Source organism: Nerophis ophidion, linkage group LG10 (genome assembly GCF_033978795.1).
Source record: "Nerophis ophidion isolate RoL-2023_Sa linkage group LG10, RoL_Noph_v1.0, whole genome shotgun sequence".
NCBI classification, from domain to species: domain Eukaryota; kingdom Metazoa; phylum Chordata; class Actinopteri; order Syngnathiformes; family Syngnathidae; genus Nerophis; species Nerophis ophidion.
In genome coordinates this window covers 21,247,799-21,264,644 of record NC_084620.1, presented here as the reverse complement: position 1 = coordinate 21,264,644, position 16,846 = coordinate 21,247,799, and the positions used below count along the sequence as shown (strand labels likewise).

At 40.3% G+C, this 16,846-nt stretch overlaps 1 protein-coding gene across 1 annotated transcript; it reads left to right on the top strand.

Moving 5' to 3' along the window:
• The first annotated feature begins 4,399 nt into the window (after positions 1–4,399).
• Positions 4,400–12,033, top strand: LOC133560372 (placenta-specific gene 8 protein-like). Its single transcript, XM_061912832.1, has 4 exons — positions 4,400–4,485; positions 5,105–5,214; positions 5,419–5,573; positions 11,708–12,033. Exons 2-4 carry the CDS (start codon positions 5,112–5,114, stop codon positions 11,888–11,890), a joined length of 441 nt encoding a protein of 146 aa, XP_061768816.1. The 5' UTR covers positions 4,400–4,485; positions 5,105–5,111; the 3' UTR covers positions 11,891–12,033.
• The last annotated feature ends 4,813 nt before the right edge of the window (positions 12,034–16,846 follow it).

The window sequence follows — 16,846 nt, the reverse complement described above, 5'->3', positions numbered from 1 at the left end:
TTTCTAGGCGCAGTCAAGGCGTTGAGGGGTTCCGGTTTGGTAACCGCAGGATTAGGTCTCTGCTTTTTGCAGATGATGTGGTCCTGATGGCTTCATCTGACCGGGATCTTCAGCTCTCGCTGGATCGGTTCGCAGACGAGTGTGAAACGACCGGAATGAGAATCAGCAGCTCCAAGTCCGAGTCCATGGTTCTCGCCCCGAAAAGGATGGAATGCCATCTCCGGGTTGGGGAGGAGAGCCTGCCCCAAGTGGAGGAGTTCAAGTACCTAGGAGTCTTGTTCACGAGTGAGGGAAGAGTGGATCGTGAGATCGACAGGCGGATCGGTGCGGCGTCTTCAGTAATGCGGACGTTGTACCGATCCGTTGTGGTGAAGAAGGAGCTGAGCCGGAAGGCAAAGCTCTCAATTTACCGGTCGATCTACGTTCCCATCCTCACCTATGGTCATGAGCTTTGGGTCATGACCGAACGGATAAGATCACGGGTACAAGCGGCCGAAATGAGTTTCCTCCGCCGTGTGGCGGGGCTCTCCCTTAGAGATAGGGTGAGACGCTCTGCCATCCGGGAGGAACTCGAAGTAAAGCCGCTGCTCCCTCACATCGAGAGGAGCCAGATGAGGTGGTTCGGGCATCTGGTCAGGATGCCACCCGAACGCCTCCCTAGGGAGGTGTTTAAGGCACATCCAACCGGTAGGAGGCCACGGGGAAGACCCAGGACATGTTGGGAAGACTATGTCTCCGGCTGGCCTGGCAATGCCTCGGGATCCCCCGGAAAGAGCTAGACGAAGTGGCTGGGGAGAGGGAAGTCTGGGTTGCTTAGGCTGTTGCCCCCCGGACCCGACCTCGGATAAGCGGAAGATGATGGATGGATGGATGAAGTTGTTGGCACATTCAAAGCAACTATGCGTCTTATATGGATATATATGGTACTCTAGTAGTTGAGGGGTAGAATTATACCTCCAATATGTTAATGCATCTCAAAAGGAAAAGCTCAGAATCAGTTGGTTTTCATGGAAAAAGCATTGTAAAATAACTAGTTTAAAGCATTCAATCGATTGCAACTGGACTGTTTGGTTTGTCTAATAAGACATTTTGCTGCTCAGCTCCATCTGTTCGTGCTCACAGACTCAGACCTAGTCCACCGACTGATACCAACACCCCAAATATTTATACTACAAAAATCAGGAGTTTGTGCCTGGGCAAGGATGCTTTCGCCCTATCCCAGTGAGAAAAACAACTGTTTTCATGCAAACAAGCAAAGTGAAGTGTAAATGTCCCTCGTTAGCATTGAGGTATTGTGTGGCAGAACGATTGCTATGGATTGACTACTACCAGTCCAAAATAGTCAAGATACCCCGCGTAGATTAATCAGACTTAGATCTGACTAATCTAAGTCTATGAACACAAACTGATGAAGCCAACTCGGATGAGCTGCAAAACGTCTTCCAAGAACAACTAAGCAGTTCAGTTGCAATCGATTGAATGCCCTGAGATGACAATGACCTGGATGAATCAGAACATTCACAGACAACAGGTTTACATTATATCGATAAATGGCCGTTATAAAAGGGAGTCAATGGGAGCCAAAAAGGTCCCAGTTAACTTTAACATACACTCACTCAATTGCTCATGCTAAAAATAATATAATAAATAAGAACGGACAATACAATTTTTTGATTAATTCCCTTACAACTTCTGTGGCCATATTTCATTTCGCAGACTTTTTAAAATGAAAATTATCTGGCATTTCGTCATCTTCAAATGCAATAAAAAAAAAAGACCCAAAGAGGTCCCAAGTCTCTTTAAGGGCCTTTACATCATGTATGCTATCCTTGCTGATAAATATTCTGATACCCCCACAAAAAAAGAAATTGTTATCTCATGGGTCAGAGTTGATGTATGACAAGTGACAAAAGATGTGTCTTTTGCACCGTTGTGGACAGGATGAATCTGTGACATATTAACTGTTGTGTTCTTTATTTGCTGATGTATTTGGTCCGTCAATCCTGCAGCAATGGGAGCAAGGTTCACATCCGCTGAAGATTTGCAAATGTCTCAAGTGTTAAAATTAACTCCAAAAACAACATGAACTTTACCCTTCAAGCTGATGGTCTCCACATGAAGAGCCACTTTTTCAACTAATCTAGCCAACCATCTAACCGAGTCAGCTGCTATGGCCCTTATCCACAAGCAGGTATGGCTGAAACTCCCACCAGAGGACCTGAACTCATCTCCATTGGGGACAAACAGGAATAACAACTCCAGGGAGGATCACTGGAAACATCATGTGGGCTTTGTCCTAGAAATTCTTCATGGGGGATAATACCAAAGAAACGTATATATATATATATATATATATATATATATATATATATATATATATATATATGTATATATATATATATATATAATTTAGAGTAGTAAATGTACAGCATATATGGCAGTATATGTTTACTGTCCATTAAAAATTAGTCAACACAAGTGCCATTGTTGTATAATCCTCTGAGGCTGAATTAAGAGCGTATAGTAAATGTTCCCCAAATTGTTCCATCTAATTCCTAAACAGTAATAATGACACATCATACACATTTACTCCAAATTGAAACCCCTTTAGTCCGAAAAATAGCTACAATGCATCAAAATTAGTTGTATTGCTAATCTTACAGGCCTAAAGTCTTTACCCCGGTATGGAAAACTCAATTTATGCACATTTTTCTAAATAAAAAAATTATACTTTTAAAAGGTTAAAATAATTTAAATTAAAATCAACAAAAGTATAATTTATATTTTTTATTTTGGACTGAAGTGAAATGTACAAAAATAATATGAATCTCAAAACTCCTTGAGGAATTTGTGTTCTGGTGGTAGTTAACCAGGTTGAAATGATTCACCCGTGTATTGTTGATATATGAAGGAATTTAAAATCAACATGTTAAAATTGAACATGGAAAACATAGGAAAATATAATTCCATTCAGAATTATAAAGTTAGTCACTTGCACTCATGTGTTGCAGATATTTAGTCAATAATGGTTGTCTTGAATTTGTTTCACTTTTGAAACCTCGATTGTATACACACTCATTGTACAAACTGTTCGGTTTAATAAACAGACTGAATAAAAATATGCTTTCGTGCACGAACCTTGTCTCACTGTAGGAACATTTCATCCTCCCACTGTGTGCCTTGCAACACAACCATTTTGTATTTTTTTAAATTGAATTATATTAATATAGCGCTTTTCTCAAGGGACTCAAAGCGCTTTACATTGTGAAACCCAATATCTAAGTTACTTTTTTTTTTCAACCCAGTGTGGGTGGCACTGGGAGCAGGCGGGTAAAGTGTCTTGCCCAAGGACATAACGGCTGTGACTAGGATGGCGGAAGCGGGGATCGAACTTGCAACCCTGAAGTTGCTGGCACAGCCGCTCTACCCCAACCCAGCAGCACGTTCATAGGGGGCGGCAATTGCGGGCAAGCCGATCTACTGCCGGTGGTTGTTCAGTCAGCAGAGCAGTGCTATGTTTTGAGCAATTTTGCAACATGTTTCTAGTTTTGCTAGCTCAATATGAGTCCAAAGAGAGCAATGAACAAGCAATGTGTGGTTTGAAATATTCAGGAAGTATCCACAGGGTTGTCGACACTGCCTCATCCTTCCGCTGCAAGCAAAGAAAATTAACCAACAAGGTAAAATGGATATATTTTTCATTCTTTATCATTGTAATCAACTGGTTGCTAAAGTGAAACTGGTTGCTAATGTGAAAACGTTTTGTGATTTCAAACTCCGAGTGCACCACAGGGCTAGTGACAGTGTGTGTGTGTGTGTGTGTGTGTGTGTGTGTGTGTGTGTGTGTGTGTGTGTGTGTGTGTGTGTGTGTGTGTGTGTGTGTGTGTGTGTGTGTGTGTGTGTGTGTGTGTGTGTGTGTGTGTGTTGGCAGTGCAGCTGCAATTAAGAACAGTTCAGCTTCTTGTTTTGACTTTGTTATTAAATAGAACGTTGAGCCATCTCAACATTGTTGTGTTTGTTTGATATTCAGTGTTAGGTGTTGCATTTTATATTGGGTTCCAAGTATGCAAACCTTAATGGACTTTAGTTGAGGCTAGAACTCATTATTGATATTTACATTGTTTCTTATGGAGAAATTTGCTTCCATATACAAACGTTTATATTTACTATCCTTATTCAAGAACCAATTATGTTCGTAAATTGAAGTTCCACTCTACTGCTCTAGAAGCTGTACACTGACTGCTCTTAAGTGTATCCAAGTTTTCATTTGATAGAAATGTCGCTTAAATGTTGTCACAGCATCCTTACTAAAATGACAAAGTTATCAATGTCAACATTGTTTGTGCAAGCAGTAGTCTCAGCGAAACCAGTTTTAACTGTAAGTGTTTACACCAAAACACTGCAGGTCAAGCACACGGGGAGTTAAAGGGGTAGCAGGCAGACACAGAAGTGCAACAACATCCGTTTGGAGGACTACACTGAAAGGTAAGTTCTGCTTTCCTATTTACTTTGTAGCAGTATAAGGAGAACATTGACTGAAAATGAGGAAAAAGTCAATGGAGTCCCACAGGTTCGAATCCGGTCCACTGAGCTTTGTTAGCCAGAACGCTACCTTGGGCAGACCATCATCCATCCATTTTCTACCGCTGGTTCCCTTTGGGGTGGCAGGGGGGGCGCTGGTGCCTATCTCAGCTACAACCGGGCGGAAGGCGGCGTACACTCTGGACAAGTCCCCACCTCATCACAGGGCCAACACAGATAGACAGATAACATTCACACTCACATTGACACACTAGGGCCAATTTAGTGTTGCCAATCAACCTATCCCCAGGTGCATGTCTTTGGAAGTGGGAGAAGGCCGGAGTACCTGGAGGGAACCCACGCAGTCACGGGGAGGACATACAAACTCCACACAGAAAGATCCCAAGCCCGAGATTGAACCCAAGACTACTCAGGACCTTCGTATTGTGAGGCAGACGCACTAACCCCTCTTCCACCGTGCTGCCCCGCGCAGACTATCATAACATTATTTAATGTTCATGTGTCGTGTGACCCAGAAAAAATAAATAAATATTCAGTGGTAATTTTGAGTACATCTTGAAAGGTCATCGATGCCCCGACATGTGATCCGGGTCCAGCCGCAAAGTAGGGGCAAACGAGAGGCCGGGCAATGGAGCACGGGTCTGTGTGCGTGTCATGAAGACATGGGCGACTGTAAGTAAGTTATGACCTGACAAGCTAGAGACATTTTGTGTGCAATGAGCCTGTGTGTGTGTGTGTGTGTGTGTGTGCGTGTGCGTGTGTGTGTGTGTGTGTGTGTGTGTGTGTGTGTGTGTGTGTGTGTGTGTGTGTGTGTGTCTGTGTGTGTGTGTGTGTGTGTGTGTGTGTGTGTGTGTGTGTGTGTGTGTGTGTTTGCAGGCTGCTTTGCCCTCTGCTGCCTCCCGGTGTTCACCTGTAAGGTGAGCAGCAAGGCGGGCGCGTGCCCACTGCTGCCCCTGCTGGACTGTATCGGCTGCGTGCCGCCAGCCTCCCTTGCCATGAGGGCCTCTGTGAGGGAACGATACGGCATACAGGTATCATGTGGTCACGTCACTGATGTCCATTCTTGTTCTTTGTGGCCTTAATGGACCTTGATTTGTGCACCAGGAGTGTTGCAAGCGTACAATGGTGTAAAACGGAGGTGTCAAACTTGATATCATTGAGGGCCACATCGCAGTTATGGCTGCCCTCCGAGAGCCGCAAGTAACAGTGAATATAAAATAATATATTTGTATAATTACTTAATAATCAAAAATTATATTAATTAATTTATATAATCGTCAGTATAATTAATTAATTATAGTTAATAATATATAATATATATTTCCTGAAGGAACTCTCCTGAAGGAATCAATAAAGTACTATGTATCGAAGTATATTTGTCATGATATTTCTTAATTGCCTATGCACTTGATTATGTGCACTGTATAATAATAGCTGTAGATTTGACGGTAAAAAAGTGACGAGAATTTTACCGTAAAATTGACGGTGGTTTTTTTTGTTTTTTACAGCATATTACTCTAAATGGAAAAACGGTACCACAGTTTGAAAAATAAATTATTAAAAAATAAACAACTGAGCTGCCAGTTTTTACCAAAAAATCATCACATGTTGTTTTTACAGTGTATTACTGCAAATGGAAAAAAATATATATATATATGTTTTTTTTCAGTAAAATGTATGTTACTACAATATATTTTACATTATTGTGCAATTTTAAAGTTGAAAAGGAAACTGCACTTTTTGAGGAATTTTGCGTATCGTTCACAATCCTTATAAATAAAAAAATTTAATAAATGGGTTGTACTTGTATAGCGCTTTTCTACCTTCAAGGTACTCAAAGCGCTTTGACACTACTTCCACATTTACCCATTCACACACACATTCACACACTGACGGAGGGAGCTGCCATGCAAGGCGCCAACCAGCACCCATCAGGAGCAAGTGTGAAGTGTCTTGCTCAGGACACAACGGACGTGATGAGGTTGGTACTAGGTGGGGATTGAACCAGGGACCCTCGGGTTGCACATGGCCCCTCTACCACTGCGCCACGCCGTGCCTTATGGAAGCCAAGAACACATATGTTTTTATTTTTGTATTCATTCTAAATATTAAATTCATGTGATCAAAGAGACTGGTCCTGACTGTTGTTTGTGCTTACGCACCAAACAGGAGTTCAGAGTCTGAGTCCTTTTTTGGAGTCCCTAGAGCAGTGGTTCTCAAATGGGGGTACTTGAAGGTATGCCAAGGGGTATGTGAGATTTTTTTTAAATATTCTAAAAAGAGCAACAATTCAGAAATCCTTTATAAATATATTTATTGAATAATACTTCAACAAAATATGAATGTAAGTTCATAAAGTGTGAAAAGAAATGCAACAATGCAATATTCAGTGTTGTCAGCTAGATTTTTTGTGGACATGTTCCATAAATATTGATGCTAAATATTTATTTTTTTGTGAAGAAATGTTTAGAATTAAGTTCACGAATCCAGACAGATCTCTATTACAATCCCCAAAGAGAGCACTTTAAGTTGATGATTACTTCTATGTGTAAAAATCTTTATTTATAATTGAATCACTTGTTTATTTTTCAACAAGTTTTTAGTTATTTTTATTTCTTTTTTTCCAAATAGTTCAAGAAAGACCACTACAAATGAGCAATATTTTGCACTGTTATACAATTTAATAAATCACAAACTGATGACATAGTGCTGTATTTTACTCCTTTATCTCTTTTTTTTTCAACCAAAAATGCTTTGCTCTGATTAGGGGGTACTTGAATTAAAAAAAATGTTCACAGGGGGTACATCACTGAAAAAAGGTTGAGAACCACTGCCCTAGAGTACTGGAGAGTGCTCCCTCTGGTGATTCCCTTGTTCTACTGGGAGACTCAAAGCGTATTTTGTTTTGTCATTGAACTTTTGTACTTGTCATAGATCGTCCCAAACCAATAACATGTTCAAACATTTGGGTGTCCATACGTGCACTTAGCATCAGGACATCCTAAGCCACAGTTCAATGATTGACTTTGTGGATGTTTAATCGGATTTGCGGTCTCATGTTTTGGACACACGGGTTAAGAGAGGGGCGGAGCTTTCAACCGATCACCACCTGGTGGTGAGTCGGCTACGATGGTGGGGGAGGATGCCGGACAGACCTAGCAGACCCAAAGGCATAGTGAGGGTCTGCTGGGAACGTTTGGCAGAGTCTCCTGTCAGAGAGAGTTTTAAGTCCCACCTCTGGAATAACTTCAAATATGTTACGAAGGAGGCACTAGACATTGAGTCCACGTGGACCGTGTTCCGTGCCTCTATTGTCGAGGCAGGCGATCTACCAAGGTGCTCGGTACCTGCTGTGGCGGTAATCACAGAACCCCCTGCTGGACACCAGCGGTGAGGGATGCCTTCAAGCTGAAGGAGTCCTATTGGGTCCTTTTGGCTCATGGGACTCCGGTGTGCGGCTTTGGCGGTTGCACAGGCAAAAACTCTGACACGGGAGGAGTTTGGCAAAGCCATGGATAACGACTTGTTATTGCCAGCAGTAAGTCGAACCCATTTCCAGTGAGGGTTGTACTCTGCCAGGGTTGACCTTTGTCACCAATTATGTTCATTAAATTTATGGAGACAATTTCTCGGTGCAGTCAGGACGTTGAGGGGATCCAGTTTGGTGGCTGCAAGATTAGATCATTGCTTTTTTTCTGGCTTATCTGGCAAGGATCTTCAGCTCTCAGTGGATCAGTTTTCAGCTGAGTGTGAAGCAACTGTGATGAAAATCAGCGCTTTCAAGTCTGACTTCATGTTTCTTGTCAGGAAAAGAATGGAGTGCCATCTCCAGGTTGCGAAGGAGATCCTTCCACAAGTGGAGGAGTTCAAGCACCTCGGGGTCTTGTTCACGAGTGGGGGAAGAGTGGAATCGTGAGAACGACAGGCGGATTGGTGCAGCGTCTGCAGTGATGCGGACCTTGAATCGGTGCGTCGTGGTGCAAGAGGAGCTAAACCGGAAGGCAAAGCAATCAATTTACCTGTCGATCTACGTCCCCATTCTCACCTATGGTCATGAGCTTTGAGTTATGACTAAAGGGATCACAGGTACAAACACCTGAAATGAGTTTCCTCCGTCGGGTGGCTGTACTCTCTTAGAGATAGGGTGAGAAGCTCTGTCATTCGGGAGGAGCTCAGAGTAAAGCAGCTAATCTTCCACATCAAGAGTAGCCAGATGAGGTGGTGCAAGCATCTGCTCAGAATGTCCTCACGTCCGACCGGTAGGAGACCACGGGAAAGACCCAGTACACGGTGGAGAGACTGTCTCCTGGCTGGCCTGGAAGGCCTCGGGATCCCCTGGGAAGAGCTGGACTAAATAGCTGGGTAGAGGGAAGTCTAGGCTTCTCTGCATAGGCTGCTTCCCCCGCAACCTGGCTTCGGATAAGCAGAAGAAGATGGATGGATGGCACTTACTGTACAATGTCTGCTGTCATTAGGATGCCAACTGATAGAATGTTGTTGTTGGGGGGTGTAACTTTCATGACTGTCATGACAGGTTTGGACTTTGTTTATTTTCTTTATTGTGTTTGGTATTGTTTATTTTTCAGCACTCTTATATTATTTTCAGTGCTACTTCCTGTTCGCCTCACTAGTCTGGCCCCAATAGGGGTTATGATTGAAAGGACAAGACAAACAGAACCTGTCAATGTGTACCAACTTGTTGGATTATATCATCATCCTTCTACTGTCCAGGTGTGAGGTTTATGATCTCCAATAAATTTCACTAGCAAAGGAAGCAAGGAAGCAGCTTTACACTCATAAACATAGGCACAGTGATCACTGCACCGCTATAAATAGTTTGTCCGTGTTACCGCTTATAATAAATAAATATAAATACTATAAATACTAATATCAGTAATATCAAGTCACGAAATATAAATAGAGGATTGTTGGTGCTTTTTATTGGGTTCTATGGGCAGAATAGAGGACCGTCCATTGGTTCTCCTATAAGCAGACTTTTATTTTTGGTGTAAAATGCTTTATACATATATATATATATTGATATATATATATATATATATATATATATATATATATATATATATATATATATATGTATATATATGTATATATATATATACATATATGTATATCAACAAAAAAAAAAAAAAAGCGATTTTTTTTTTTAAATTACAATCGATTCTGAATCGCACAACATAAACGATTCGATTCGTATTCAAATCGATTTTTCCCCCACACCCCTAATATATATATATATATATATATATATATATATATATATATATATATATATATATATATATATATATATATAGATGGATAGATAGGGGTGTGGGGGAAAAATCGATTCGAATACGAATCGAATACGAATCGAATCGTTTATGTTGTTTTCGCTATTAAACGAACCAAAAATATGTCTTATTTTATCTTTGAGAAAACATTGGACACAGTGTGTTGTCAAGCTTATGATATATATATATATATATATATATATATATATATATATATATATATATATATATATATATATATATATATATATATATATATATATATATGGGCAAAAATTGATTCGAATACGAATCGAATCGTTTATGTTGTGCGATTCTGAATCGATTCTAGTTTTTAAAAATCGCTTTTTTATTTATTTATTTATTTATTTATTTTTATTTATTTTTTAATCAATCCAACAAACCACTACACAGCAATACCATAACAATGTAATCCAATTCCAAGACCAAACCTGACCCAGCAACACTCAAAACTGCAATAAACAGAGCACTTGAGAGGAGACACAAACACAAAATTGAACAAACCAAAAGTATTGAAACAAAAATTAATACCATCAACAACAGTATCAATATTAGTAATAATTTCAGCATAGCAGTGATTAAAAATCCCTCATTTACATTATCATTAGACATTTATAAAAAATTGTAAAAAGTGTCACAGTAGCTTACACTTGCATCCCATCTCATAAGCTTGACAACACATTGTGTCCAATGTTTTCACAAAGATAAAATAATTCATATTTTTGGTTCGTTTAATAGTTAAAACAAATGTACATTATTGCAATCAGTTGACAAAACATTGTCCTTTACAATTATAAAAGTTTTTTACAAAAATGTACTACTCTGCTTGCATGTCAGCAGACTGGGGTAGATCCTGCTGAAATCCTATGTATTTTTTAAATCCGGAAAAAAATCGTTCTTGAATCGGGAATCGAATCGAAAAAATCGATATATTATCGAATCGTGACCCCAAGAATCGATATTGAATCGAATCGTGGAACACCCAAAGATTCACAGCCCTAATATATATATATATATATATATATATATATATATATATATATATATATATATATATATATATATATATATATATATAATATATATATATATATATATATATTTATTTATATATATATATATATATATATATATATATATATATATATATATATATATATATATATATATGTATATAGTTGTCATGTCTTTCATATTGATTGTGAACAAGTACAGTTCCCCTTTAACAGATATGCACTCACGTTTGTTTCTATCAAAATGGAAAGAAAGCACAACATTTAAAAAAAAAAATTCAAGTCCTTTATTGACGCATATTATTTACTGGCTGCTCCTAAAACGGGGGGCCAGATCTGGCCACCCGGGCCTTGAGTTTGACACCTTTGGTGTGAAATGTCTCATAGCGTTATTAGCATCGAGGGGTCCAACCCAAAGGCGTGGTGCTGCAACCTTAACAGGACTTTTTAGATGCTTTGCTCAGCAAGATCGAGGAGTAGAAAGAAAGATGGAGGTGGGGGCGGTAGGAGTTGGAGCGTTGCCACGATAGAAGGAGGTGGTTGGTAATGTTGGCTCCTTCGGAGGCGGAGTGGGCCGCGGATCGTTCTCAGTACGGATAAAAGCTCAGAGCATGTAAAAAATAAAAAAAAATCTTAGTTTCTCCTGGCAGGAACATTCATTCATGTTGGTGATAATATCAATATTAGGAATGTTGCGTTTTGGTGGTGCCAGTCTAGTTTGCTGGTAACATTGTTTACGACCTGGAAGAGTGCACATGAAGACAAGAATCATGTGTGATTAGATATGATTTTTAAGGATCATGTGTTCATCCTGAGCTTCCCACTCGTGTTCCCTTGCAGGGCAGCGTGTGGAGCGACTGCTTGTACGGATGCTGCTGCTACACGCTATCTTGGCTGCAGATCTCCAGGGAGCTGAAAAGAAGGGCTGCAGCTCATGCCTCCTCCTCATCATCATCATCCTCTTCTTCTTCTGCAGCCAAATACACTACACTCCCTCTCCTGCAGGGGTCGCACTTGGTCTGAATCACATGGACTCGCTGGATTTTGGGGCTTTAATTAACTGGTGCTCTAGAAAGAGACTGAAGGGAATTTCATGTGGTAAAGTATCGGGCTGACTTCAGATTTGCTGTCAATAAATGCCAAAATAAATGTCATTTTAGTCAAAAGCTTTTTTTTGTAATCAGATTATTCACTTTTTTCTCTGTTTCTCTCTCTCTCTGTGATATTGGGATGGGTACCAGATTCAGTAGATTCTACCTGGTATCTAGTCATTAAATCAATTGGTGCCATATATTAAATTCCGTTGATGCACGTAATGTCATGTTCGGTTGCTCAAACACCATACTTGCCAACCTTCCCGGATTTTCCAGGAGACTCCCGAAATTCAGCGCCTCTCCCGAAAACCTCACGAAAGAAATTTTCTCCTGAAAATCTCCCGAAATTCAGATGGAGCTGGAGGCCACGCTCAATCACGTTACAACATCTACGGATTTGAATAAAAAACTGCACACACAAGGAGACGAAGCAGAAGAATGAGGAAGTTACAGCCATGGCGACGCCGTCTGTAATCTATGTTGTCTGTTGCCATCTCCTGGTGAATGTTGGTTATAGCGTTATGGGGTTGCTTTTTGATTGGCCAACGATTTACGTGGTGTTGGGCACCTGACGGCAAGTGAGGAAGTCTGTTCTGACTGAAACCCACAGTAAAGAGACGTAACTCCATCACCTCGCCTGGTTATTGATTCCAACCCAATATATTACACCGTCGACAAGCAAAATTAAGAAAAAAATGGCAGAACAAAGATTACTCAAATAGTGAAAGGTAAGTGTTGTTGTTGTTTTTTAGTACCCAGCAAGCACAGTACAGTTATAGAACAACTGTGTTTTTCTTACTGTGTATTTGATAGGTGCCGTCTCAAATTAAAATATTTATGTTATTTATATATATAATAACATAAATATATATAGCTATAATTCACTGAAAGTTAAGTATTTCACACACATATATATATATATATATATATATATATATATATATATATATATATATATATATATATATAAATATATATATATATATATATATAAATATATATATATATATTTAGATAGATATATATATATATATATATATATATATATATACATATATATATATATATATATATACATATAGATATATATATATATATATATATATATATATATATATATATATATATATATATATGTATATATATATATATATATATATATCTATCTAAATATATATATATATATTTATATATATATATATATATTTATATATATATATATATATATATATATATATATATATATATATATAAATATATATATATATATATAAATATATATATATATATTTAGATAGATATATATATATATATATATATATATATATATACATATATATATATATATATATATATATATATATATATATATATATATATATATATATATATATATATCCATCCATTTTCTACCGCTTATTCCCTTTCGGGGTTGCGGGGGGCGCTGGCACCCATCTCAGCTACAATCGTATGAAATATTATGAAATACTCGAGTTGGTGAATTGTAGATGTAAATATATTCCTCCCCTCTTAACCACGCCCCCAAACACGCCTCCGCCCCACCCCCACCCCACACCTCCCGAAATCGGAGGTCTCAAGGTTGGCAAGTATGTCAAACACTAGGCGGGGAAACAAGCAGTCAAGCAGCACTTGGAGAGCACTAAGCCAACCTGCTTTTAAGTAATGTTAGAATTGTCCAATTTAGTGTTGCCAATCAACCTATCCCCAGGTGCATGTTTTTGGAGGTGGGAGGAAGCCGGAGTACCCGGAGGGAACCCACGCATTCACGGGGAGAACGTGCAAACTCCACACAGAAAGGTACCCCGCCTTCCGCCCGATAGTAGCTGAGATAGGCGCCAGCGCCCCCCGCGACCCCAAAAGGGAATAAGCGGTAGAAAATGGATGGATGGATGGATAGAATTGTCCATGCTAACAAATCAAGTATGCCTAATAGAAAACACACAAACGTACAGTCAGGCATTTCAAGGTGCGCTCGCGTGATGCTATTTTACATTGGCATTGCCATAGACATGATACTGTTTAGCAATACGGATTTTACATGGCCGTTTTAACACCACCAAATTAGGTATGGAAACTACAAGTAAGATGCAAGTTACAATCAAAGAGTTAGTGTGTAATAAGTAAAATACTTACAGTTTAAGAACTTTGTAGGGCTCAACAAAAAATAATTCAGTGTCAAGGCAAAAATTACTCCCTGATTAGACAACACTTCGTAGTGTATACAGGACTACCATCTAACGTCTTGATATTATAACTGCATGCCATCTACTATATCAGGGTTTCTGAACCATCGTTTGGTTATAGTTAACAAACATAATCATAATTAATTTTGTTTATTTATTTTAGCACAGCATAATTGTATGTGAATGTATTGTTAGCCAGTCATTTATGAGTTCCTTCTTACGCAGTATATTTGGTTAGTAATTATTTTTCTAATTCGCCCGACCTCAGCCTTGATAATAATCTTTGTGAATAATACATGGTTTCATATCATATGTGAGGTTAGATATAATTATTGAATATCATTCAAATTAGGAGTGAGATTACCACTACGGTGTTAATGCTTGAGTTGGTCCCAGGCCCCTGTGTAGTGGAAAAAGTTGGGCCTAGGGCTGGGCAATATGGCCTTTTTTTAATATCTCAATATTTTTAGGCCATATCGCGTTATACGATTTATATCTCGATATTTTGCCTTAGCCTTGAATGAACACTTGATACATATAATCACAGCAGTATGATGATTCTGTGTCTACATTAAAACATTCTTCTTCATACAGCAATAATATATGCTACTTTTAAACTCTCATGCAGAGAAGGAAATCACAACTAAGTCAATTGACCAAAATTGTATTTTATTAAAGTTATTAAGCAATGGCACAAACGATCATGTCATTTCCAAAACAGAAAGTGCAAGATTGTCAGACACATTTTAACTGTCAAATAAAAATGAGCTGCATAATAGGACGTTATGAAATTCTCTTCATTCTCTAGCTTGTGACTTTTGAAATGATGCTACATATTAGCAGTGATGCTACTTTTTTATAGCAACGTTTTTGGCCCATACTTGACAAATTACGGTTTTCTGTTCCTGAGTAGTCCTGGGTTCAATCCCAGGCTCGAGATCTTTCTGTGTGGAGTTTGCATGTTCTCCCCGTGACTGCGTGGGTTCCTTCCGGGTAATCCAGCTACCTCCCACCTCCAAAGACATGCACCTGGGGATAGGTTGATTGGCAACACTAAATTGGCCCTAGTGTGTGAATGTGAGTGTGAATGTTGTCTGTTTATCTGTGTTGGCCCAGCGATAAAGTGGCGACTTGTCCAGAGTGTACACTGCCTTCTGCCGGATTGTAGCTGGGATAGGCACCAGCGCCCCCCGCCACCCCAAAGGGAATAAGCGCTGGAAAATGGATGGATGTTCGACATATTCCCACTTGAAGCCAAACCACCGCCAGACGATGGACCCCCTGCTGTTTTTCTTGGGAATGAATTCTTCCTTCATTCGCACCTTCTTTCTCTCGTATTACCACTTGCACGGCTCTGCTAGCATCACAGCTAATGCTACCCAGTCTGCTACCTCTCTGCTCCGTGAGGGCGTATACGTATGTGACGTATGACGTGATAGTTTGTGACGTGTGTAAGAATGTGCGCCTGCTGGTCTGTGAGAAGGAGATACAGGAAGGAGTGGGAAGAGCCTGTAGTGTAATGCCCGCAGCTAAAAGCAACTGCGTGAGAACGAATACTCGAATATCACGATACAGTCATTTTCTATATCGCACAGAGACAAACCCGCAATATATTGTGTATATCGATATATCGCCCAGCCTTAGTTGGGCCCCAAGGTCAAAAAGATTGAGAACCCCTGCACTATGCAAAACTTGCAAATGAGACTCAGAAGTGTAAGAAAACAAGATACAACAGGACAGCGGAGTTATCATTATCCATCCATCCATCCATTATCTTCCGCTTATCCGAGGTCGGGTTGCGGGGGCAGCAGCCTAAGCAGGGAAGCCCAGACTTCCCTCTCCCCAGCCACTTCGTTCAGATCTTCCCCGGGGATCCCGAGGCGTTCCCAGGCCAGCCGGGAGACATAGTCTTCCCAACGTGTCCTGGGTTTTCACCGTGGTCTCCTACCGGTTGGACGTGCCCTAAACACCTCTCGAGGGAGGCGTTCAGGTGGCATCCTGACCAGATGCCCGAGCCAACTCATCTGGCTCCTCTCGATGTGGAGGCGCAGCGGCTTAACTTTGAGTGCCTCCCGGATGGCAGAGCTTCTCACCCTATCTCTAAGGGAGAGCCCCGCCGCCTGGCGGAGGAAACTCATTTCGGCCGCTTGTACCCGTGATCTTATCTTTTCGGTCATGACCCAAAGCTCATGACCACAGGTGAGGATGGGAACGTAGATCGACCGGTAAATTGAGAGCTTTTCCTTCCGGCTCAGCTCCTTCTTCACCACAACGGATCGAAGACGCATTACTGAAGAGGCCGCACCAATCCACCTGTTGATCTCACGATCCACTCTTCCCCCACTCGTGAACAAGACTCCTAGGTACTTGAACTCCTCCACTTGGGGAAGGGTCTCCTCCCCAACCCGGAGATGGCACTCCACCCTTTTCCGGGCGAGAACCATGGACTCGGACTTGGAGGTGTTGATTCTCATTCCGGTCGCTTCACACTCGGCTGCGAACCGATCCAGTGAAAGCTGAAGATCCCGGCCAGATGAAGCCATCAGGACCACATCATCTGCAAAAAGCAGAGACCTAATCCCACGGCCACCAAACCGGAACCCCTCAACGCCTTGACTGCGCCTAGAAATTCTGTCCATAAAAGTTATGAACAGAATCGATGACAAAGGACAGCCTTGGCG